At 46.3% G+C, this 26,701-nt stretch overlaps 1 protein-coding gene across 8 annotated transcripts in view; it reads left to right on the top strand.

Annotated features, from left to right (window-relative positions):
* The window catches only part of HTT (huntingtin), a 454,323-nt gene that overhangs the window by 216,372 nt on the left and 211,250 nt on the right, over nucleotides 1-26,701 (top strand). For all 8 annotated transcript variants that reach the window (XR_006413521.1, XM_044417924.1, XM_044417925.1 and 5 more), the window contains 4 exons: nucleotides 1,970-2,048; nucleotides 8,660-8,821; nucleotides 9,367-9,422; nucleotides 18,386-18,534. Coding sequence is in view for 7 of the 8 variants with exons in the window: in XM_044417924.1 (XP_044273859.1) it covers nucleotides 1,970-2,048; nucleotides 8,660-8,821; nucleotides 9,367-9,422; nucleotides 18,386-18,534 (446 nt within the window). In the remaining variant the exon portion in view is untranslated. The remainder of the gene's footprint in view (nucleotides 1-1,969; nucleotides 2,049-8,659; nucleotides 8,822-9,366; nucleotides 9,423-18,385; nucleotides 18,535-26,701) is intronic.

Genomic DNA, 26,701 nt, shown 5'->3' on the forward strand with positions numbered 1-26,701 from the left:
TGTCCAAGGGAGAAATTGAATGTGTCTCCATGGATCTTCATTGGGGCTTCTGTTCCCAATACTTCATGGTCCCTAAACAGGGTTTGAATCAGGCTGATTTTGGATCTAAAAGGCATCAATAAGTTCATCACCCCCAAGACCATTCTGCAAAGCATCCTCCCCCTGCTAAGGCAAGATGGCTGCTTTGCCTCCACCAACCTCAAGGATGTCTATTCATATATTTTATCCATGCCTGCAGGCACTTCTTCAGATTCTGCACAAGACAAGAAACATTTCAGTTCTCTGTTCTCCTCTTTGGTCTAGCTATGGCACAGAGCATCTTCACCAAGTGCATGGTGGTGGTCTGCACCCACCTGCAGCTCCAAGGTGTTTTCCTACCTGGATGACTGGCTCCTCACAGCCCCATTCAGAATGGGCCTCTTGCAGGCAATGTGCACTACTTGCTCGTTCCTGCAGAACCTGGGCCTCGTCATTAATCATGGTAAGTCTGTTATTTCCACTACCCAGTCCATCTTATACAAAGGGGCTTGCCTGGACTTCATAGGGGCTCGCATGAAGGCATTCCTTCCACAACCAAGGGCTGAGACTCTCATCTCCCTCACCATGTCCATCCAGATCACAGCCTACTCCACTGCTCACTCCATTCAGAGGTTCCTGGGCCTCATGCTGTCTGTGGTACACCTTGGTCACCTCCGTATGAGAACTCTCTAGCTGTGTTTTGTGGAAGTCTTCACTGCAGATGAAGACTCACACTCTACAATCCTCTCCTCCCTGCCATGGGTCAGACCTGCTGGATGTCTACTGAGCCCTCGCCTTTGACAAGTCGCACTGCACTGCCCAAGCTGCATTTTCATGTGCTACAGCAGCCAAGGCAAGGGGGGCCCTGTCTTCTCAGAGATTGTCCAAGTGGGTCTCCAGCTCCATGTCCATGGCATACGAAATGGCAGGTCTCAACCTCCCCACATGGCCCCACATATACTTTATGCATGCACAGGCTTCATCCACCACTTTCCTGGCTGGCATCCTTCTCCACAACATCTGTAAAGCTACGTGGTCCACGTCGTCTACTTTTGTCCGGCACTACAGACTAGATGTCAGCATGAGACAAGACTGTACTTTTGGCTGAGCAGTTCTCGCAGCTGTCCTGCGATGATGACAGCCCTACCATCTACTAAGGATAATCTTACTAATTGCCCACATGTGTGATGCACAGAGACCATGAAGAAAAAAGGCAAGTTACTTACCTGTAACTGTAATTCTTTGAGTGGTCATCTGTGCATTCACACAACCTGTTCTCCACCCCACTGGCTGTCTTCAGTCCACCACACCTTTTTTCAATCCTGCCACAGGTGGACTCCTGCAGTGCATTTCAGGCCTTGACCTCACATCCTCGATTCAGACACTTGGACATTGTGTTGTCTCCAAGTCAACTGAGGAAGTGAGCAGGCATCTCTCCCCTGTTATTCTGGACCCAAAATGGGAGGGGGTGCTCCCACCCACTTCATGATGCTTTGCTATAGAAGTTTCTCTCCAGTTGAAGCTTTGCACTGTGCTGCAAAGCCCTCATGTGTGAATGCACAGATGACTGCTCAAAGAACGACAGTTACAAGTAAGTGATTTGCCTTTCTTATATTTTTTTTTTTGCCTGCTGTCAAAATGAGCACCCTTTCTTCCATTGTTTAATTGTAAATATACATAATGTGCTATGATACTGTTTGCTTCATAATGTCCCAAAGAAAACAGGCTGTGTGATATTTGTGGTGTGGACCAAAATGCAGAAATGCAATCCAGCAGTCTGTTAGTAGTTTTTTCATTATCTATTTATATTGAATACATTTGCATTATTCCTTTTTGTATTGTAATAAAAGCCAATTTAGCTTAAAGTTAGACTGATCAGTTTCTACTAGTATGTGCTCCATTATCAATAATATAACATGCTGCTAATAAACTTTAATATTTGTTTTTATAGATGGTTTGATATACTGCAAAAGGTTTCCACACAACTGAAAAGTGGCATAACAAGTGCAGTGAAGCATCGTGCTGACAAGGTACAAGGAAAATACATTTCTTAAATTGGAACTTTTTCTAGTTTGCTTAAATATTGAGAACAAAACTAAAAAGCTTTTGAATATTTATCTAGATTATTATTCTGCTTTATCCTAGAGCCTCAGGATATGCTGAATGCAAAATATCCTACCTTGGAATACAATTGTAAATGGTGAACTAGATGTGACATGAGCTGACCCAGCTCATTAAATTTAGGTTTGCCTAAGTCACAAAAAGGAATGAAAACTTAACAAATCTTGTGCTTCTCCCAAGAGCACGAGAGGCCAGCTAGCTTTGGAGAGTCCCTACCCCTGGGGCAATGAAAGTAGATTTGACTGAACATCCTGGGTGAAGTCTCCAATTATAGTTCTGCCTTGTGGTGAGAGGTAGCTTTTACTGGCTCTCACAGTCACTGTGAGAACAGCATCAACAAACAGAAGAAGAATTGGAGAATTGGGGGAACATGGAGCAAAGACCAGGCCTGGTACAGAGCCAGCCCAAAGACCTGGCCATGAGGGAAGGCCCCAGCTTGAAATCAAGGCTGAAGATGAGCCTTCCCCTGTTCATACAGCTTTCCACATGGGCCGTCCCTGTGCTGCTTTGCACAGGCATGTGCATCATAGGCCTTGCCTCTGCTCCTCCAGAAGGAGTGTGGCCATCCTGCATGCTCCCATACCAAATGCTGCCTAGGCTGCATGCTGCAGACATGGAGGAAGATGTTTTGCCTGCTGCACCTTCAGTAGGGTGCCTTTCTCTGTGCTTGCCCACAGCAGCTACCTAAAAAAGCGGGAGCTTAGGGAAAGACACAAAAATTCCCACTAGTATTCACCCCCTAGGAGAGTAAAAAGAAGCCACTCCCACTCTACTTCAAGATATATTGTAAGCCGCCTAGGAAGGCCCCGGCAGTTATAGGCGACCTATAAATACGTCTACAAATATACGAGGCAAGGGCAGAAGCCCTTTTCAGAGTCCAGATATCCCTCAGGCCCATTGCCCAGAAAAGCTGAAGAGAGAGGGGGGAATGGGTCACTTTCCATCTCCTGCCGGTTTTTCATGTCCCAATCGTATAAATTTTCCTCTCCCTTGGACCATAAAGGGGGGAAATTCTCTCAAGAGGCCTTTCTGAGGCTTATTGCTAGCTCCCTAGGCAACTAGAGCTCCTGAACCAAGATGACCCCATCCCCTTTAGCCTTGCAAGGTGGTGCAGAGAAGGCAGAAGCTGCAGCTGCATTTTCAGCAGTGGCTCCTCCTCCCCCAGTTTTCTTGACTTTCAGCTAGGGGTAAATGCTGCACAAAGACGAGGAAGAACCAGCTAAGTCTAGTCTCTCCCATTGCTACTATGACAAGTGTTACTATCTTTAGGATGATGTGATGCAGGAGCTGGCTCTTCCAAGGGAAGATGACCTGGTGGTGGCCCTGACTTCCAGGTCCCTTCTGAGTGCTGAGCATGATAAGCTTCCATCTAAGCAACATGGCAGATGTTCTGACTCAGCCCTGTGCGGATGCTTTGATACTGCAACTTCCTCCTTAAGAGCCTCAACAATTTCTGCCATAGTGGCACAAAGCGATCTTCAGGAAAGCCAAGTTTTAATTCAGAGTAGGTCATTGAACAAAGCAGCCCAGGACTTCACCTGGGAAGTGTCAGACACTATACCAGATGCCATCTAGCTGGGGGTCAGCTCTGCAGCATTTAGTGTGCTTGTGGGGAGGCACATCTGAGGTGTGGACACCAAATCTGGATCCAACCTAGTGGGTGTCCCCTCTGTCAGAAAGGTCCTGGTGGAAGCCAAGGGCAAGAAAACCTTAAAAATGGTTTACCAAGCCTTCATCTCCCTCACGGGACTTCCGGTCCCTTCGAGGCCAGGGCTGGAGTGCCTCTACTTGGTGTTGGGCGACCGAGACAGACTGGGGATTCTGTTGGTGTACCGTGCACCCTTCTGCCCAACAGTCTCCCTGCCTGAGCTGACGGAGATCGTCTCGGACCTGGTGTTGAGGACTCCCAGGATGTTGGTCCTGGGGGACTTCAATCTCCATGCCGAGACTGGTCTGACTGGGGTGACTCAGGACTCCATGGCCTCCATGATGGCCATGGGGCTGTCTCAACATGTCACTGGCCCGACCCATGAACGTGGACACACCCTGGACCAGGTTTTCTCGATGGGGCAGGAAGAGGGTGGTCTGAGGGTAAGGAATTTATGTCTGACACCCCTGTCATGGTCAGATCACTTCCTGGTGAGGTTTGTGCTCGAGAGCGGCCTCTCCCTCTGTAAGGGTGCGGACCCGATTGTGTGGGTCCTCCCCCGGAGCCGGATGGATCCGGATGGATTTCTGAAGGCCCTGGGGGAGTTTCCGGCTGACAAGACTGGTGCTCCTGTCGAGGCTCTGGTTGAACTGTGGAACGGGGAGATGACCAGGACTGTTGACACGATCGCTCCTAAGTGTCCTCTTCCGCCGGGCAGAGCCCACTCTTCCCCCTGGTATACACCTGAATTGCGGGCGATGAAGCAGGCTGGGAGACAGCTAGAGCGTAGGTGGAGGAGATCACGGGATGAATCTGACTGAACACACTTGAGAGCTCATTATCGGGCCTATGCTGTGGTGGTGAGGGCGGCGAAAAAGAAATTCTTTTCCGTTTCCACTGCCTCCTCAAAACGCCGTCCGGCAGAACTTTTTCAAGTGGTGCAAGGCCTGGTTCGTCCAGGTCCTAAGAAAGATCTGGTTCCACCCTCGAAGGCCCGCTGTGACAACTTTGCCAAGCATTTCAGGGAGAAAATTGCTCAGATTCGTCACGAGCTAGACTCTACTAGTGACTCAGAGGTTTCTGGGGAGATACCAATGCCACCGTCTGGTCCAAAATTATTGGATGAATTTCAGTTATTGCAGCCTGATGATGTGGACAAGGTGCTTGGACAAGTACGTCCCACCACTTGCTTATTGGACCCTTGCCCGTCTTGGTTAATAAATAACTCCAAGAACAGGATTGGGATCTGGATCTTAGAAGTGGTTAACGCTTCTCTGACGGAGGGTCGGGTACCTGCCCCTTTAAAGGAGGCGGTAGTCCGACCAGTCCTGAAGAAAGCGTCACTGGATCCAGAGATGGCCACTAGTTATAGACCAGTGGCCAACATCCCGTTTCTGGGCAAGGTGTTGGAGCGGGTGGTGGTGGGACAACTCCAAGCTCTCTTGGATGAAACTGATTATCTGGACCCATTTCAGTCCGGCTTCAGACCCGGGTATGGTACTGACTCTGCCTTGGTCACCCTGTACGATGACCTGTGCAGGGAGAAGGACAGAGGGAGTGCGTCCCTGTTGGTTCTCCTGGACCTCTCAGCGGCTTTCGATACTATCAACCATGGTATCCTTCTGGATAGGCTAGCGGGATTGGGGGTCGGAGGCACTGCTTTGCAGTGGTTCCGTTCCTATCTCAATGACTGATTCCAGAAGGTGGTGCTGGGGGACTGTGGCTCTGCGCCATGGCAGTTATGCCATGGAGTACCGCAGGGGTCCATTTTGTCCCCTTTGCTGTTTAACATCTACATGAAACCGCTGGGAGAGGTCATCAGGAGGAGTGGGCTGCGGAATCGTCAATATGCTGATGATACCCAGCTCTACCTCTTATTTTCCACCAATCCAGGTGAGGCGGTGGCTGTGCTGAACCGGTGGCCTGGCTGAAGTAATGGGCTGGATGAGGGCCAATAAACTGAAGCTCAATCCAGACAAGACAGAGGTCCTGTTGGTTGGCAGATCGGGCTTCGGTGAGGGTGAATTGAACCTAGTCTTGAATGGGGTTGCACTCCCTCTTAGGGACAAGGTCCGCAGCTTGGGAGTGCTCTTCGACCCAGAGCTTTCATTGGAAGCTCAGGTGACAGCAGTGGCGAGGAGTGCTTTTCTTCAGCTTCGGCTGATCCATCAGCTGCGCCCCTACCTGGAGTACGACTGCCTGGCGACAGTGACACATGCGTTGGTGACTTCCCGCCTTGACTTCTGTAATGAGCTCTACGTGGGGCTACCCTTGAAGATGGTTCAGATACTTCAATTGGTTCAAAATAGAGCTGCCAGGCTGCTGACGAGGACTGGGTGTTATGTTCACATGACTCCAGTCCTCCGTCAGCTTCACTGGCTTCCCATTGAAGTCCGGGCCCAATTCAAGGTGTTGGTGATGACCTATAAAGCCCTAAACGGCTTGGGTCCTGGCTACCTGAAGGAGCGCTTATGTCCATATATGCCCGCCCGCCCCCTGAGATCTGCAGGAGAGGCTCTTCTCTGGGAACCCTCCGTGAAGGAAATTAGGAGGGTAGGTACTCGGAGGAGGGCTTTCTCTGCGGTGGCACCCAATCTATGGAATGCGCTCCCCAGAGAGGTCCGCCTGGCACTGTTGTTATTTGTTTTTCAGCGCCAGGCGAAGACCTTTTTATTCAAACGTCATTTTAACTGTTAATACTATTTATTTATTTTATTCTTCGGCCAGGGCAACTTATTTTATATTGTTAACTTGTTTTATATTTTTATTGTATAACATTTTAATTGATACATTTGTGAGCTGCCCCGAGGCTTCGGCGAATGGGGCGGCATAGAAATTTTCTAAATAAATAAATAAATAAATAAAAATGGAATCTAGCCAGCCCCTAGTGAAACCAAATTCATTTTCCCTTCCTTCCCTCCACCTAACCTTCCAAAGAGACCAAGTAAAGATGACAGCAGATTCCCATACAGAGGTCAGGACTCCTTAGGGGCCATTTTCATCAGGAAAGGAAGTTTTAGCATGGTGGTCTGCCTCACCCGAGAGAGAGGCTTCATTCTTTCTCAGATGTATGGCGTCAGTTCCCCCAACCATTAGCCGTTGGAGACAATTCAGGACAGATGCTTCCTGGAATTCAGATATATTCCCAGGGACAGATTCTTCCGAACTCGGTCCTGGATCTGAAAAGATGAATTGCTTTCTCAGGAAGCAGAAGTACAGAATGGAAACCCTCAGGTCTATAAAGGAGTGTTTCAGGGAAGGAAGCATCCCGGCTTTGGTGAGCTTAACAGAAGTGTACCTACAGATCCTCGTTTACCCAGCCTACTGCAGATTCTTCTGCTTCAGCCTTGGTAGGAGACAGTATCAGTTCAGGGTTCTCTCATCTGATCTATATAGAGCTCCTCAGGTCTTCACCAAAAGTTATTCTTGGTGGCTCTCCTCTGAACCAGGGGAGTCCAACTTCATCCCTGTCTGGATGACATTCCCTCAGGTAGACTCACTGCTTCCAGGGCATCAGATCTGTGTTCTATAGGACTTGGGTTTTCTGATCAATGCGAAGAAGAAACCACTTTCCCAGTCAGTTTCGTCCTCTCACCTGGGGGTGACCTAGGCATTTTCAGGGATGTAAGAACCCCCTCTCCAACAAACCAGTTAATGACATTTTGGGGAAGGACCCCCTTAAACAAGTTTTGCAGGGCAGTCACCTGGTCCTGTGCTCATACATTTACTAGGCATTATAAGACAGATTGTTTGGCCTTAGCAGAAGATGCCTTTGGCAGTGTGTTCTTCAGAGAGTTTTTTCACCTTGGCATGGTGGGCAGCTAAAGGAATCTGTTGACCCATGTGGGAATGTGCTACTTTTCACATCTCCAGAGTTAGCTGGCTTCCTGCATACATGGGAAAAATGGAAATTCTTTACTCACTGGTGAATTTCTGTTTCTGCAAGTGAAGGAGGCGAGCTAGGTCCAACCTTGTTTTTTTTCCTTCTTCATTGCAGTTGCTTAGGAAGGTGGGCTCTTCCCTCCTCCACAGGTTGTCTGTCTTGCAGGGTTTCCCATTGGTGCATGAACAGCAAGAGGGCCATCTTCCTGATCCAATTCATTGGAAAAGTAAATTGGAGACTTACAGCATGGCCCCACTTGTTCCAGCAAGTTCATTCGAGTCTGTCTTCCTGGCCCCAGGAGTAGGGCCTCCCTGAGAGCTAACTGACCTCCTTCAGTTGTAGAGAACAATCGTAGAGAGCCCAATTCAGTCCCTGTATTATAAAGGATTGGGGCAGACATACATATAAGGAAACAGGTTTCAACACTATCCATCCTGGTCTGGCCTAAAAGCTTTCAAAACCTCTGAATCCACCCCCCGCCCTTCCCAAAGTATATCAAAATAATCATCACCATCCACCTCCTCATCATCACTATAATAAACTCGATTACTGGCCACAACTTCCATCACAAACCCATGGTCACTCCCTGCTGTCAAATTGGCAATTTTCTCATCATAGCACAAGCCATATATCATGTCTGACCTTTTCCTCTTCTCTTACCCAAGGAAGCTGTACCCATTCCATGATGAAGCTACTTTGCCAATGTTTTCCCATTCCTTTTACATGGAGTCACAGTTAATATTTTACCTATTCCATTAATGTTTAGCTGCCCCCATTTACTATACATTCTCCTGACCTACCCAAATAAATAATATGGCATTGTTACAAAAGAAATCAGGCGTTCAGACTACATCCAGTCTCATTCTCTTTAGAAATACTGTTTTGTAGTTGGGTAGGGTATGGGAAATTATGCTACTTTATATAGGCAATTAGGTATATTTTTTCCAATTGGAATCTTAATTATTTGCTGCGATTTCCTTTTTTTATAGAACATCATTCATAATCACATTCGTTTGTTTGAGCCCCTTGTCATCAAAGCCTTAAAACAGTATACCACAACAACATCTGTACAACTGCAGAGACAAGTTTTGGATCTTCTTGCACAACTGGTTCAGTTACGGGTGAACTACTGCCTTCTAGACTCTGATCAGGTGAGGCATTCAGTTTTCTTAATACGGTGTTGGTTTTGGAAGAGTGCCCTTTTTATTTAAATGGGCATGATTTGATAATGAACAATAAATCATTTCAGTGGAGAAAAATGTAATTTCACTGTCAGGAATACTATTGAAAAAATCAAATTATATAATTATTGCTCCACCAGTTCTAGATTTGAAAGGTAGGGTACTTCTTCTGTCCTGAGTCTCCTTCCAGTGATGTCAGAAATAGAGCCTGTCTTTCTATCAGGAAGATGTGTCCACCCAGAAATTGAGATTTGTAAATGTACAAAAATGTGGACATTTGTGGTAAGTTTGAAACACTTTGCAATTGGAATCCTGTTTATTGCAAACATTGTTCATTTTCTTATAAAAATAGCTTGTATGGTGTTGTTTTTAAAGTGAATCTGGCTATGTAATATAATAGACATATATAGTAAGTGACATTTAAATGTCTCATCACATTTCATTTCATAACAGTAGTTTAACCATTTATTCAAAATGTTTGCATAATTTAATGTAGGTATTTATTTTGCTTATAGGTATTCATTGGATTTGTACTGAAACAATTTGAATACATTGAAGTGGGACAGTTCAGGTACAAATACTGTTCTATAGTCTCCTTGAATGGAATAAATGTATATTAAAACTTGGACTGAGATGGAATAGGCCATTTTTTTGAATGTTTTAATGCCTCTGAAGTGATTCGGCAATTGGCAGGGCATTGACATGGGAGAAATGCATCCCCATTGCATAGACAACTTAGTTAATTCTTGTAACCTTGCTGTGTTTCCACAATTAGTTATATCAAAATCTCTTCTTGCTGATACCAGGGTGCAGGACACGGAATAATCAAGTCAAGCTGTGACAACCAGATTCAGGCTAGATATCAGGAAAAGTTTCCTCACTGTCAGAGCAATACAACAGTGGAACCAGCTGCCTAGAGAGATGGCAGATAGCTGTCCTTTTTCTTTTAGAATGCCCCTAGTGTGGGAGAGTCCACCACCTCTCTAGGCAGCTGGTTCCACTGTTGAATTGCTCCGACAGTGAGGAAATTTTGCCTGAATCTGGGTTGTCACAGCTTGACTTGATTTTTCCATGTCGTGGACTCTGGTATTAGGAAGAAGAAATCTTGACTTTTCTCTTTGTTATAGCCTTTGAGATACTTATAAATTGATACCCTGCCCTCCCCCTTCAGTCTTCTCTTCTGAAGGCTGACCATGCCCAATTCTCTCAGTCTCTCCTCCTAGGGCAGTGTTTCCAAACCCTGGATCATTTTTGTTGCCCTCCTCTGAACCCTTTCTCATTTTTCTTCATCTTTCTTAAATCTTGGTGCCCAGAACTGGACACAGTATTCCAGATGAGGTCTGATTAGTGAGGATCTGTACTATAATTATGTTTGTACTTGATGTTTATTCTTTGCTCTAGAAAATTCAGAGTATTAGTATAGTTGGTTGTATCCAATGTTTATCTAACTTAAGACCCATTCATTTTAACAGATGTACTCTAAATAGGGCTAACATTAGTGAAAACCTCATATGTATACCTGTATGAATTAATGCCTTGCATATACAACAAAGGTAGGGTGGGTAGGGGGAGTCTGGAATAAAAGTATGGGATTAGTTTTTTTTGGTAAATTTTTGACTTAGCGCAGGTATATGTATATAATTACTTGCACTGTGAATGACACACACTTGCTGTTTTATTAAATATATATTTCTGTTGTGTTTGTTGATTATCACAAACTTCCAGATTCATTGCTGTTCTGCTGGAATTCTGTAAACAAGTACATTTTCAAGCATTTCAGTTTTTTGGATGTATTTTTACTGCCAGGGGAAACCAAAGTTCAATGTGTTCTGGTTTATTATTTGGTTGCTTTTAAATCTTACACAGGTGCTTTACAGACTTAAATTTAGGAACTACTTAATTGTAGGATTTAATATATATAAATCTACTTTATTTGATACTAATTAGTCCATGTGTGTTGCTTAATTTGTTAAATGTTTTATTTCAAAAATCAGCATTTATAACATTCATCCCAATTACAAATTTATTAGTCAGAATCTGTATTGGAGATTGAAAAAAGTCAGTGTAAAAAACATTAGGGGAGGTTCTTTTGTTGTTATAGAAATTAGAACTTTTAAACGGAAAGTTCTTTAATATTTATGAACATGCATGTTCTTAACTTTTTACCCATCTCTTGGAACTTAATGGTCAACACAAATGGATTTTCCATGAACTTTTGACACCTTAAAGACTAGTATTACAGCACTAGAATGATAAATGCCACCTTCAGAAACACAGTGGGCTGAAGACTTAATGAAGCATTCAAATTTCTAATGAATGGTTTTTAAATGTAATTTATGAATGGACAAATAAATGCAAGGCTATCTGGGTTGCCTTAACTGTTGCTAAGAATAGTAGTATAGTTTGGGATGTATAAAATATATAGCAGCACACAGTATATATGTATTCATTGTAACAGAGTCATTCTAATTTTAAGAAAACTGTAACACTATTTCTCCGTATTCCTCATTTTTAATTTATTATGAACTCCTTTAAAAATTGAAGATAATTAGACATTGCTGTGATTCTTTACCCTGTTATACTTCATCCAAGGATATTTAAAGTTTATTTGCTCCTCTGGTGTAGAGGAGACATCCAGCATAGTTCAACTTCTCCCACTGCTCAGGACAGGCAAGGAAAATGTCACCAAGGTCCTGGCCTCCCTTCCTCCTCCAAGCCAGTTCATTCCTTGCCTTTTCCAGGGTCACAGGTTTTTCTTAACTCTCATGAACAATCTCCTTTTCTAGGCATCTTTTTGTTCTTTTAATCCTTGCAGGACTCTTATTTTAGCAATTTCTTCTCTTTCTTCTTTTTTGTTATTTCTTTGGTCTTTCTCTTTTAAAAATAAAATAATTGGTCTTTTCCCCTAGCTCTTCAGCCTCTTTCCCAAAAGATGGCACTGCCTGGCAAGAAGAACTCCAAAGAAAAACAAAAGGAACCTATAAGATTCAAACAAAGTGCCCTTTGTCTCTGATTTTGAATGATTTGCCTCAGGGCCTGTAACATTCAGATGTAGCAGATGCTATCTTGTAGCTCAGCATAAACAGGTGGATCAAAGTAAAGCCTCAAGGAACTGAATAATGTGGGATATCCATAGGTCAACTGATGCTTCAATGAATTTAAATACATGTAAACATTCTGGGGGCACTGGGAGGAGGAGGATATGTCTAACCTCTTTCGGCCAATAGTTGTTTTTCACTTTTATTTTTCCCAGAATTTTACTGCATTTTGCGAGAACAGCTTTTCAGACTAAAATGGTACCACAGCACCCCCCTCACAGTTTGTCCTTCATAGGAAATTAAGCCAAGCCATGGCCCCAACTTTCCAGGATATGCCTTTGCTCCTATAACTCTACCATAAACCAGTAGAATGGAATCTAATCAGGAAAGGGGGACATAAAAAAGCACAGATAAACAATGGTTCCTTCTGATGTTTCTTCCCAACTCAACAGGTACTTAAAGCCAAATGTTCTAAGACTTCTAATAAAAACAAGTTGCCCACAGCTTCTGTTGAACCAGCTCTTGATTCTTCTAATGCTTTTCTCAGGTCAGGGGAAAACTTAAATCAAAGGGGATCTCTTCTGATGCAGATTCTCCTGTGTGCCTAGATAAAACACCACAGTTAAAAGACAATGTTTAGATCCTAAGGATATAGAGAAACCTCCCAATGTAAGATTCTTTAACAATTAATTTTATTCTTTCTAAAGTTAGACACCTGCCAGCATTAATCTCTCTTGGAAAACAACCAGCAGTCTTCCAGAAACAGAAACAGAGGGCGTCAGAAGGGACCTCCTGGGCCATCTAATCTGACCTCCAGCTCCAGCCAACTCTTCTCATGACATGTCCACCATGTCTTAAATCTTAAATTTTGGTGCCCAGAACTGGACACAATATTCCAGATGAGGTATGACTAGTGAGGAGTATAGAGGAACTACAACTTCTCATGGGTTGTAAGTAATACTTCTGTTAATGCATCCCAAAATAGCATTTGCCTTTTTGGTGGCTGCATCCAGCAAGAAGCTTAGTCCTTCAGCTGTGCTGAACAGATCTGCTGTTCCTTGCTCAAGCACAGGGTTTCACAGTGTCTTGCTCAGGGATCATGTCATGGGCTAGGTTACAGTCAAGACCTCTCAATAGCTGCTTCTTCCATTTCAGTCAGACACAATCCCCAGATTACACATCAAATTCACTTTGTCATAATCAGTCAAAACATTTGTTTTTGGTGTGACAAACAACACAACATAGCAAAGAGCACACCCATTCAGAAACCCAGATACATCTCATCATGGTTCTTCTTTGGAGTCTCTGTTCATCGCACATATGGGCTCTGCACATGAGTGGAGCCTGTTTTCAGAAGATTCCTTAACTAAGATTTATTCAGAGGGAGCCCCTCCCCAGCCCCACTTTGGTTTAAGAGACAGGTTCCTACTCATTCCTCAGTTCTTTGACCACCATTGTGGGTGCATTGGGAAGTTCTTTCTCCACTCTCCATAGCTTTATGTTTCTTCTTTCCTCTGCCTCCCTTCTCTCTCTCCTTTTTCTCTCTTTCCCACCCTGCTTTCTTGATTCTTTGAACCTTCTCTAAATAAGCAAAATACAAAAAGACTTCATGCAATCTTAGTCTGCTCTCTTTGCTTCCCCTCCTTTTTCTTCTTTCTGGTTCAAATGGCACTCAAAGCCCAGTTCAAGGAAGGCTTTCACTGTGGCAGCAAGCTGCCTCTGATGGATGGCCAGTCACTATGCCTCTTTCGTTTAGGAAAAAGTGCTCATTACCAGGCAGATGAGAAAACACAAGGCCAACTGGCTGAAGACCCAACTCTGGAGCAGAACCCTTTGCCAAGTTGGCTCCCCCAAGCCCACTGTGCATTCCTCCTCCTTGGAGGCCCCAGTGTCTTCATCAGCCCCATGTGCCTTGACTGCAACAGCAGCACCCATCTCGGACATGCCTCCAACCCTAGGCTGCCTCCGTGAAGATCACTAAGTTCTCCAAAAAGGCAAGAGTGGCAAAAATGGCTGACACAACCAGGAGCTACAAGAAACACACCAAAGCTAGATGTTTGGCTGCCATGCTCTAGATGGACACTGTGCTCCAACCAGGCACCATACTCCAACCTTGATGGTGTACTCCTGCTGCCCCCAGTACTGATGAAACCTCAGCATGACATTTTGGGCCCAATATGCTGCCAGGGTCCAGGGCACAGGCAGCAAGAACCAGGCAACAGAGCAAAAGACCCATGCAGAGTCCAGCAGAAGGTCCAGAAGTACAGATGTGATCAAGGAGCAGTGCAAAAGTCAAATACCAGGGAAATAAGACTAAGGAAGGAACAAGGTTTGGATAAGCACAGTTATCTGGGTGAGGTAAGACTGCCAGGGTCCAGAAGCAGGGCAAAGCAGATAGGCACAGAGGGTTCAGCAATGCAGGGCAGAAATCTAAGCAGTAAGACTGCAAGCAACACCAGGGAACATGAAGCACCACAACAAGTTAGTACCTTCATTACCAAGAAGACTGAAGGGGGAGAACCTATTCTTATAAAGCTCTTCCCCCAGGTCTTTCAGCTGGTGCTTATTAGGATTGGAGAGCTCCAGCAGACTGGGGTTGTAGTCCTGCATTCGCTGCTGCTGCTGTCTTGGTTCTGGCAGCAGATGGAGCTGCAGGGCAGTTCAGATCCTGACATGTGTCAAGCTGCCCTGGCTACCTCCTCTGCTGAGGGCAAAATCCAAGGCTCACTTCTTTGATGCCCAAGTGCACGCTATTGTTTCCCTCGAATCCAAGGTGCATGGTCCTGTCATCATTGAACCTGAGTGCCATAGATAATGGTTGTATTCACCCCTCTTAGTTTAGGACTGAAGGTTGACTGGCCACACCTCCCCCACACAGAAGGAAGTATGACTCACAGGACTACCATCAGGACTGTAGAGCATCTTACAACTCTTAACACCATGGGGAATACTACTGGACTCTAGCCTGCCCCAACCAAGACTATGTATGCAGGGAGACCCTGGGCAACACCAAGCCTATACCAGACTGTCAGGATCCAAGGCAGCTTCAGGGCTCCCTCTGCTGGTTAAAGGGCAGAATAACAGCCCTGGTAGTTGCAGGATTGAACCCACAGCCTACTGCAGCTATCAGGGCCCTTATGAGCCACATCTGGGAGCCCTGGGGGAAGAACTATCTAAACACTGGCTCTTCCCTCCAGAAGCTACCTCAACATTGAATGTTTCCTGACTTCTTTCTTGTGGTGGTCCCTGTTGCTATGTGACTCCTTGTGCTCAAGATCCAGTCTGGCTCCAGCCTTGCTTCAGCTCTGTTCCAAACTTGCCCCAGCCACCCTAGCCTTATTCAAATGCTGCTTCAGTCTTGGCTCTAGTTTTGCTCCAGTCCTGCTCTGCTTGCTCCTGTTGTTCTGGTTCCTCCAGCATTTATCTAGGCCAGCTGTCATTCCTGGACCTTATTCTTCTTTCTGCTTTTGGATCCTGCCTGACTTCCTGACACTTGCTTGTTCCTTCTCACTCTCCAGTCCTCCAGGTACCTGCTTCTCTTGGCTTGTCTCCTCAGTTTCCTGTTTGCTTGACCATGGTGACCTCTTGAACAGACTCTGCCTGATACTTCAACTGCTGGTTCTGACCTTGGACTGTTTGTGCTTTTGGACTGACCCTTGTGTCCCAACCCAAATGGCTGGGTTCTGGTGCCCCTGTCTGTTAGTCAGCTGCCCATGCCCCAGAAGCTGACACAGACCCACAAACCCACTGCTTGCTGCCCCTGGACATTTGACCACTGTGGTCCTTGTCACCTGCCCTGGGCCTTTCAGCACCTAGCCCTCAGTCTCCTTCCTTTGACTCAGATGATTACATTTTGGACTGGAATCTGCCTTCTCCAAGGAACCATTGGAACTGTCCCTGGACATCATGTAGTACCACAAAACCAAGCTTCATCTTCGGAGGACTTGAGGCTCTTCTCAGACCGGGTGCTATGGATGGCCCAGGCTCTGGAGCTAAACCTGCAGCAGGAGCCCAAAAGAACAAAGGATCCATTCTTCAAGGCTGTGTATACTTGACCACAGCACCAGTCACCAGGCCATTCCTGGCAACTGTTGTGGACTCAGGTGCAGAAGTCCCCCTCCTTGATGACACTGATGCTGTGAAGACTCAAGGGAATATGCAGAGTCCAGGAACAAGATGTCCCCTTCCTGTTCCAGCACTCCCAACCTAACTCCATCATTACTGAATCAGCCCAGGGATGGTCTCTGAAGGAACACTTTGCACCAGCAGAAAAGGAAGGCCATTGCCTGGATGTCAAAGAATAGTTGAGTTGAATGGGGGCAGAGTGCCATCAGGTCCCCTTAGTACAGAATTCCAAGTTAAACCATCCCTTTCAGATGGGTGTCCAGTTGCATCTTGAATGCCTCTAGTATGGGAGAACCCACAACCCCCCTAGTTAATTGATTCAGTTGTACTGCTCTAACAGAAAGTTCTTTCTGATGTTCACCTGGCACCTGGCTTCCTGTTACTTGAACTCATTATTCTGTGTCCTGCACTTTGGGATAGTTGAGAAGAGATCCTGACCTTCCTCTCTGTGACAGCCTTGCAAATTCTTGAAGAGCACTATCATATCTCCCCTCGGTGTTCTCTTCTTGAGGCTAAATATGCCCAGTTCTTTCAATCTTTCCTCAATCTTCTTTTTCAATCATTCTTGAAAAAAAAATCATTCTTTTTTATCTTTTGCTTTTGGCCTGTCCTTAGCAATTCTGAGTGTTCCATCATCTCTCTAGCCTTTTTCTTTTTGATCTAGCAATTGTCTTTTTCTTTGTGTAAAGAATGTCTTTAGTTTCATTTTAAGAGTGTGTGGTCATTAGCACAATCTGCTCCTGGTCCTGTTGGAGCAGTAAAAATACAGCTTCTCTATCTTTAACTTTGAATTGCTTAGTCTGTTTGATTTCTGTATTGGCCATCTGGTGAGGTCCATGTATACAATCATCTGATCAATTGCTTGAAGTATGTATTTGCAATGAACAAATGGTTGGCTTCACACAATTGCCTCATTTCTTACCCCACGCTAATTTATTTAGTAATGTATGATTTTGTTTTTGTTTCCCACTTTTGTGTTCAGCATGGCTTATTTTCATGTGTTCTTAATTTGCTCTTGGACACATGTGTAAAAGTTTTCAATTTCTTGTTCTTCAGTCTGTGTTGTTGGCATGTAGGCTTGAGTTATTGGACTTTTGCATGACCGTACCTAATTGTCTTTACTATATCTTGCCACAATATTAGAGCTATTTTGTTTCTTCTGTTTGTCATTTTCAAAGTAAAATACCACTTTGAGTTTGTTGGACTGCAGATATCCCAGTCCAGTCTATTTTAGTTAACTCACACCAAGTCCTGCGATGTTCTACCATTCCATTCCATTTATTTATTTACAGTTTCCAGTGTGCATTCATTAATAATTCATGTTCCAATTGTATGTCTCATGCAGCATTGGACTTTCCTTTCATTTTTGTGCATGGCAACAACTAGAATTTTGGCTTTCATCATGCTGTGTCATTATTAACAGCAATATTCTTAGTTGTCCTTTCCCATTTGCTAGTTGAGTGCCTTCCAACTAAGGAATCTCTTTTTCTGGTACTATCTCTTTTTTCATCTTGGATTATTTCCTCATAGGCAAGAAGATTCAGAAGTTGTTTACCATTGCCTTCTTCCATGAAGTACTAACCAGAATTAGCTTGAACATGACTGCTATTGTCTGTGCAAGATCCTTTGCCAGTGTTACCTTCAACTATTGCCACTGCCCAGTAGCTGTCCTCTAGAACTTTCTGTGCCACCATTAGAGATATCCATTCTTTTCTGTTGATGTGAGTGTGCCTCCTGAAGAGGGTGGATGCATCTTAGTCTGGTGTCTGCACTTTGCCCATTCAGCCTTAGGTGACCCTGTTAAGAGATCAACCTAGTGAGAAAACCAGACTCCTGGTGGCATTGCTGTCAGCTTCTTTGAGATTCTCAGCCATCTTCACCATGTTAAGATGTGCATCGAAGTGGGAACTTCAGCTTGTAAGGAACTTCAGGGCTGAGAGTGGCCACAGAGGCCAGGATAAAGGCAAAAAGTCTGGTCACATGTTCCTTGCTTGACCTCAGCAGTGGTAGATGCTAACTCCTGATGGATGTTTCCTCTGTGTACTGTATTGGAATAGAACTTCATAGTAAGTATCCAACTTTCCTTTCTTAAATTAGAGTTACTAGTCATTAAGCATATAAATTGTGAATGTGGGGCACTTTTTAAAGCATAGATCAGTTGAGTATAGCTCTCATTTATTGGTGTTTCCCATGATGAGAGGTCTGCCCTGTCCCCAAGGGATTTTCCAGAAGCCTCTGAAAGTACATCCACTTTCAAGTGTATAGGATGAGGCACTTGTCTTTTCAGGGTTTTATCCTCCATTACCAGAAAAAAAAATACTGTGATGACTGTCTCAATAAGTATACTGTTTCTCTTCATTTTTCCTCCCAGGGAATCAGAAGCAATTATTCCTAGCATATTTTTTTTCCTGGTATTATTGTCTTATGAGCGCTACCACTCCAAACAGATAATTGGAATTCCTAAAATTATTCAACTCTGCGATGGGATAATGGCAAGTGGAAGAAAAGCTGTTACACATGGTAACTAAAAAGTTAAAGCACTAAAATTGGCAAGTGTAGATAAGGCTTTGAAATGAAGTCAGCACTAAAAACTGTTTTTAAGTACTTCATATGTTTTCTTAAAGTAATTGCATAAATATTATTTCATTAAGTTTGACATTCTCTTGGTCAAAAAGGGCAATTTTCCTGTGTCAGTCTGATAGAAAGAGCTATAGTGAGATACCAAGCTTTTAAGAAGCATCACAATTACAAGCTTTGCCATTTTACTTCTAGTTACTTTCTCACCTTTCCTGCTTTTAATAAGGTGCCTTCTACAATTACCTTTGACTACCAATTGGTCAGATCATTAAGTATTTACACTGGATTGATGAGAAAAAAAAATCCCAAAACAATTAGCTGCTTTTTTCATCTTCCAGGTGTTTTGTCATTCTGTACTGACAAATGCTTAGATCGCTTTTCTCTAGATGCTCTGGACTACAACTCCCAGCATTCCTGGTTATTGATCTAGTTGGTTTGCTTAGTGTACAACATCTGGAGGGAACCAGGTTGGGGAAGGTTGGCTTAAAAATCGTAACCTAGTTATGCAGCAAACCCTTCTCATCACTGACAAGTTTTTAATCCCTTTTGTTGGAAACACAGTAATTTGTGGAAAGTTAATGTTGCTTGAAATGACCCTTACCTACCTACCTAATTAAGAATATAGAAATGTTTCAACTGAATAATATTTTTATTGCACTGCAATTTCAGGATACAAATCCTTCCAAGGTAATATACAAATAATATCAGCAATAATAAATGAAATCACAATAGATTATTTTAAAAAGTGATGAAGAATTGTCCCACAGGGTCATTAATCATAGTTGGCCCTTTTGAGAGAGAAGGGGCAGTTCAGGTGGAATTTGCCTGCCTGCCTGTATCGCCCATCAAGTAGTTCTCTAGGTTTTCCACACACACTGTTTATCATAAATAGGTACAATGTTTGCTATAACTGGCCAAATTAATCTCTTCTTGTAGATGTTTTCCATCACACACATGCATGTGCACTGATTTTGCTGCTAATCTATTAGATGCTCATTAATAATACCCAGGTTTTCTTAGCATGACATGTCTTCATAAATGAAACATAGAAACAGAGCAAGTCAGAAGAGGTTTCCCGGGCCATCTAGTCTGACCCCCGGCTCCAGCCAGCTTTGCTCATGACATGTCTACCATGTGCATGTCCAAATGATAGAGATCTTGCTTAACTCACAAAAGACATTCTATATACTTTGTGATAGGCTTGGACAAAAAATAAGGCTGGACTTCTTACAAAAGCTCTTCTGCACAATAGAGTATCCATGTCCTTCTTTTAGCAACCCTTGTAGTGATTCAGAGTCTTCAGTAAACTGATTGACTAGCCTGCTCAAGCTTCTTCTAAAACTTTCTTTCAGGTTCCTTTACAAGCTTTAAGTAAGGTACCTGTTGAAGTGGAATTGGTGTCAAGGAACCATTACTACTTTAACTAGTTATTAGCTAAAATGCCTTAAGCTTTCTGTCAGGATACATCTGGCCAGCCAAACCCACAAAATGGCCAGTGGACACTAAAATGCAGTATGCTCTTAGTGCAGGGGTGTGTGAATTAAGCCACACATGAATATGACCCTTTATACCTTGACTTTAGTGGAATCACAGCACAGAATATAATGAGAGGCTTGTGATTTCTCAAACAAAATTGGCTCAACCTGAAGGGTTCTGAAGTGATTTTCTAAGGATTGGGTGTGGGGGAGACAAAGTTTTCCCCTAGAATAAGGGGAAAAGAGGCAAAACCAGCAAGCTGGGGGTGGGTGATCCACTGCAGGTGCTGTGTCTCCTGTCTTCCCACAACATTCACTTGCATACAGTTGCTAATGCGAGAAGGAGCTACAGTTTCAGCAACAGCCCTAAGCCTAGTGGGGTTTGTTGGGCATTGATCATGGTGTAAGTAACTGGTTGCTGTGGATGAACTGGAGACTTCTATTGCCTTGATCCTTATTGAGGAAGGAAAACTGCCAGAGATCAGCTAAGCAGCTATCAAGTTTTATTCCACATTTGCTGATTGAGGTCTGTAATACTATGATGTTAGTTCTCCCAGGCTGCTGATCCTGGGAGACACTATCATTCATGTGAAGGGCACCCTCCCTGAAGTGACTCAGGATTTCATGGACTCCTTGAGTTTCATGGGACTGCCCCAACATCTAATTGGTCTCCAACACAGACTGATTTGTTTGTTTTAAAAATGGATGGGTATAATGATTTGAAGGAGAGGGAGTTTGAATTGATCCCTTTGTCATGTTCAGATCACTGCCTGCTGCAATTTAGTCTAAAAGCTACTTTTCCCCCTGCAAGAGTGGGGGACTTATTAATACGGTCTATCCTCAGTGGCTGATCTATTTCCAAGGGGCTCTTGGGGGGTTTCCCAGATGATATGGCTGGTGGTCCTGTTAAATCCCTGGTTGTTCTCTGGAATATAGAGATAACCAAGGTAGTTAACAGAATTACTCCTGAGCTTCCTCTTTGTAGAGAACTTGTACAGAGATCCACAGTATACCCTAGAGGTGAGAACAGTGAAACAAAACAAGGGGGGGCTTGAGTGCAGCTGAAGGAAAACTTCTAGGGGATGCAGTCAAACCCTGATATCTAACTGCCTCTGTTCAGCTATCTCTGCTCTCTAGCTGAAATTCTCTAGGGTCCTCTGTGGCCTATTATATGTTGACCCCATGGACATCTTAGTGCTATCTGGGACCTGCTGCAGTTATTTGTTAGGCACTTCCAGGATAAAATCTCTTAAATCCTCCAGAACTTAGACTCCAAAATTAATGCAGTTGCACAGCCAAGTTTTTTTGGATGAGTAATAGTACATCTCAAGGATGTTGATGAAGTGCTTAGTCAGGTTTGTGCAACCAGGTCCATACTGAGTTCGTGTCCCACTTTAATAAAAGCGAGTGGGGAGAAAACCACTAGCTGACACAGGGAGGTGATGAATACCTCTTTATGAGAAGAAGTGATCCCATGCCACCTGAAACAGGTGGTGGTGAGGCCACTCCTGAAGAAACCCTCTCCGAACCCATAAAATCTCAATTTTAGGCTGATGGGAAATATCCCCTTCCTGGTGGTGGCAAACCAGCTCCAGGCATTCTCAAATGAAATTGTTTAACTGGATCTGTTTCAGTTAGGATTAGACAAGTTTTTGGCACAGAAGCTTTGTTTCTTCTATGTGGTCTCTGTGCAAGTACACACATGGACTTTGCCACAGAGTGCAAGGCCTTGATTGGAGAAAATTTCCAAAGCTTGGCATCATGGAGTGGGCAGGAGCCCGGCCTGCCCCCATCCAGATAGCCTGGAAACCCGCTGCGGATGGCCAAGGCCTCCTCTGCCTTGGTGAGGGGCATGTCATCGAGACTTGCTCCAACTGCCAGGCATTTAAGAAGCAGACCTGCAGGCAGAGGGTCACCTGCCTGTGCCAGGCCCTCTAGCAGAGGGCCCTTACCACAGTTGACCCCTTGGAGGCCGACAACCCCCCCCCCCCCCGCTGAGGGTGTCTCCAAGCATTGAAAGGCTAGGAAAAGACCCACCTCTCTGGGAGAAGGCCCCTCCAACAATGCAGCCACTTCAAGGAAAAAGAAATGACGCGCTGAAAAGGATCCTGCCCCCACCCCCAACTTTGGAAATCACCCAGGACCGCCCACGAACACCAGAACCAGGGGCCTTGTTGAACATGACCCCAGTGGTCCCAGTTCTGGACTTCCCAGGCACGCCTCTCCTCTGCAGCCAGAAACCTGCTGCCTGTGTTGGAGGTCCTGCTGATACGTGGTGCAATGACCATGCCAGCTGCAGAGACCGCTCACCTTGCCTCCACGTCCTCAAGGGACTGACCACCACAAGTGTCACCTACAGGCAATGCCGCTTCGACAAGGACACTGCGCCCCCCAGCATAGTAGGGGTGGATTGTCGTCGTACTCGCCGGCTTCCTCGTGCTCCAGCATGTCTCCTGTCTTGAGCCCACGCATGAGGAGGCCCTGCCTGGCTGACTTCTACTCTGGCTCCTTGGAGGCCCATGCTCCCCATGCCTACCAAAGGCTTCTTGTCTTGCACCACAGGTCGTGCCACACTTGGAGCTCTACCGACTATGACGACGTGGCTTCCTACGAGGTCCTCCAACCCCGCTGCCATTCTCCAGCTTTTCTGGCTGCTCCTAGAGTGCACGGGTCAGATCACAGCTGGCAATGAGACCACACCAGGATCATGTGGTGCGCTGAAGAGCCAGGCCAGGAGCACCGGCCTTGCAGCCAGGATTGTTGCACTGCAGCAGCTGCGCCATCCCACTGCCATTGTGCTTCCCCCTGAAAGGAAACTGGCTGCATTGCCAACACCAGGAGCCAACTCCTCACCCCATGACGATGCCAGCCCAGTGAAGACTCTGCCTCAGGGCACCTCACAGACGATCCTGCAGCAACTCACCACAACCATTCACCTGCTCCACGCCGATATCATCAAATCAGGAACCATCGTTGCCATTGCTCTCTGTCACGGTCAGAGTTGATCTGATTTGGTGCACTCTCCTTCCCCCTCAGCCTCTGTTCACTCCCCAGATGGGCAGGCCCTGGATCAGAACCTCTCCTTCTCACCTGCAAAGGGGGGTGGCTTCTCTGACCTTGTCCTCTGCATGGGAGAGGACATTGGCTTCCAAACATCCCACCCACCAGAGCCTGAGGGTGACCCATGCTATGACATCCCGGCCTCAGGGGATGCCAATCCAGTGTCTATCCCCGCCTTGCCCACGCTACCCCGCACAGCCCAGCAGTCCTGGAAGGCCCCTGCGGGACCACTGAACACCTCATGCAGGATCAACTCTGCCTACAAGGTGACCATCAAGGCATTCCCTCTCCTGCTCCAGCACCCCAAGCCCAACTCCATCATTGTGAAGTCTATGCAAGGTACACCCCAGAGGGATCAGTCCACCCAGTGGACAGAGGGTCGCCCCCTAGACATCATGGCCAAGACCATCCTTGCGGCTGCTGCCTTGGGCTTTAGGGTCTCCAGTTATGAGGCAACTATGGCCAGGTACCAATTTTTCTTATGGGAGATGGGTGCCATAGTAGACCAGCTCCCAGACCACCTTTGGGACACTGTCCACCTTATACACACAGAGATGGAAGGCCTCTCCAGATTCCAGCTCAAGGCAGCTCAATACAACATCGACTGTGATAGCAAGGCCATAATGGGTGCCATAGCCCTTCTCCGCCATACATGAATGCGCTCTGCCTCCCTGCCCCCTGAGACCTGGGCCCACATAGAGGACCTACCCTTTGATGGTGAAGGGCTCTTCAGTGCCTGCACGGATGGGAACATGGACTCCCTCCACAAAGCGCACACCACTACCAAGTGCATTGGGTTTGGGTGGAGCACACTACAGAAAAGGTGGCAAGGAACCCCCATGGTCCCCAAATGCTGCCCATTCCTTGATTGCACTACACACCCCCGGGTGCTACTCATCAACAAGAGGTAGGACTCCCAACTCTACCAGAAGCTCCCACCTAAGCACCAGTACACCAGGTGCTGATGCCCCAGTCCAGGCAGCCCTACTACTGCCCCACCACCCACTTCACAGACCATCTGGCCTAGTTCCTCCCAGCATGGGAAGATATCACCTCCTGGGCCCTATCCATCATCCACAGGGGATACAGAAGAGAAGTTGATGTTCTACCACCCCTAAGATGTGTCAAGACCACACCATTGTTCCCCTCTCTCTGGGCAGAAGTCCAGGCCCTCCTGGCCAAAGGGGAATAGAACGTGTCCCCCGCCCTTGGAACACAGAGGCTTCTACTCCAGGTACTTCATGGTGCCTAAACAGGATTCAAGCCTCAGGCTAATCCTGCATCTCCGGGGGGGTGGGGTCAACAAGTTCATCACCCCCAAGAGATTTAGAATGACCACTCTCCAAGACATTGTCCCTCTCCTCACCTGAGGAGACTGGTTCACTTCCATTGACCTGAAGGATGCATACTTCCACATCTTTATCAATCCAGACCATTGGCACTTCCTGCACTTCCAAATTGACCAGGAGGCCTTCCAGTTCTGTGTCCTCTCCTTCAGCCTGGCCACACTCCCCCCCGCCCCCGGTGTTTTCACTAAATGTGTGGCAGTCGTGTGTGCCCACATTAGGCTCCAAGGTGTCCAGATTTTCGTCTTTGTGGCCCCCTCCAGGGAGGACTTCCTGTGCAGTTTATGCACCACATGCTGCCTTCTGCAGGACCTGGAACTCCTCATCAACTATGATAAATCTGTTCTCTCCCCTGAACAGTCCATCCTCTTCATAGGGGCTCGCCTGGACTCCAACCACACCAAAGCCTTCCTGCCTCAGCCATGGCAGAAACCCTTGCCTCACTGGCTGCGTCTGTCAGGGCCACAGCACTCTCCACTATCCACACCATACAGAAGGTGCTTGGCCTAATGGCCACCACGGTATCAGTGCTGCAGCTCTCACAGCTTCACATGAGGCCTCTTCAACTATGGTTTGTGGAAGCCTTCGCAGTGGACAAAGACCCCCACACCATCCTCCTGTCTCCACCCCTAGCAGTCAGGGAGTCTCTCTGCTGGTGGGGCACCACCGCCAACCTCACCACAGACATGCCCTTCCTCCCATGTATGACCATCATGACAGACGCATCAAACACAGGCTGGGGTGCCCACCTCACAGACATGCGCACACAGGATCACTAGGAACTGGACAGAGCTGCTCTCCACATCAACATGGTGGAGTGCTAGTAGTCCGGAAGGCCCTCAGGTCCTTTCAGGACAGCCTGACAGGGCAACACATTCAGGTAGCCACAGACAACACCACCGTCCTGTACTACTTGAACAAACGGGGGGCGGGGGGCAATTCACCCACCTCTCAAGCTTGGCAACCTCCATCTAGCCCTGGTGTGTTGAAAAGTGCATCACCACCACAGTCGTCCACATTGCAGGACACTTAAACACCCTGGTGGACTCTGTGAGCCACTCCCTCTTCCTCCCACTCTGCATGTCATGAGCAAAGCCAGCTGGAGCTGGGGGTCAGGCTAGATGGTCCAGGAGGCTCTTTTTGACTCATTCAGATTCTGTGTGTCTGTGTCTTTCACACACTCTGTGAGGAATGAGAGCACCCCGAGGTGGACCTCTTTGCCACCTCCACAAATGCCAAATGCAACCATATCTGCTCCAGAGCAGGACAAGACAGGGAGTCCCTGGGGGACATCTTTCTCCTCAAGTGGGACATGACCCTCTTCTATGCCTTCCTTCCCTTCTTCCTGATCACCAGTGTGGTAGCCAAACTCCAGAGCAATGGGGCCAACTGTATCCTAGTCACTCCCTGGTGGCCTAGACAGAGCTGGCTTCCCCTCCTCCACTTGTCCAGGAGAACATTCACCCACCTCCCCACCCCATGCAACCTGCTGTCCTAGGTCCAGGGAAGGTCCTGCACTCCAACATCAGGACACTCTGCCTGGAGGATCGTCCCATGACCAATTCCTATGGCGCCATCCTCCCTGTGGTCACCTGCATCCTGCAGGTCACCCTCAAACCCTCCACCTGTCGTTACTACCTGGAGAAATGGAAAGCCTTCATGGTTTCCACTATAACACAGGGCCTCAGTCCCTCCTCTGCCACTATTGAGCACATTCTGGTCAGTCTACAGACCTGTTTTGCCATGGGCCTCTCTGCCTCTTCTCTAAGGGTTCACCTGGCAGCCATCTCGCACTTTCACCTACCCACCCAACCAGCGGTCCTCTGTGTTCACCCACCCACTGGCATGCTGCCTCCTCAGGGGCCTCCAAAATATTGCACCTCCCCCCCCAGTCTAGCCTCACACCCCTTTCTGGAGCCCCTCTGTGGTCCTACAATACCTCACAAGGATGCCTTTCAAATCTATAGCTACATCAGACCTCTGCCTCCTCTCCTGGAAGACTGTGTTCCTCATAGCCATTACACCTGCCCACTGTGCCAGCAAACTGGCTCCCTGTGGATCACTGCACCACATTCCACAGGGATAAGGTTGCCACTTTTTGCTCCCAAGGTGACTTCTCCCTTCCATGTCAACCAGGACATCGTCGTTCCTGCCTTCTTCCCAAACCCATCTACCCCCATCGAGGCCACACTCCACCTCCTCAATGTCAGGAGGGCTCTTGGCTTCTAC

This window comes from Varanus komodoensis, unplaced genomic scaffold (assembly GCF_004798865.1).
Source record: "Varanus komodoensis strain SLA01 unplaced genomic scaffold, ASM479886v1 scaffold9, whole genome shotgun sequence".
Lineage (NCBI taxonomy): Eukaryota > Metazoa > Chordata > Lepidosauria > Squamata > Varanidae > Varanus > Varanus komodoensis.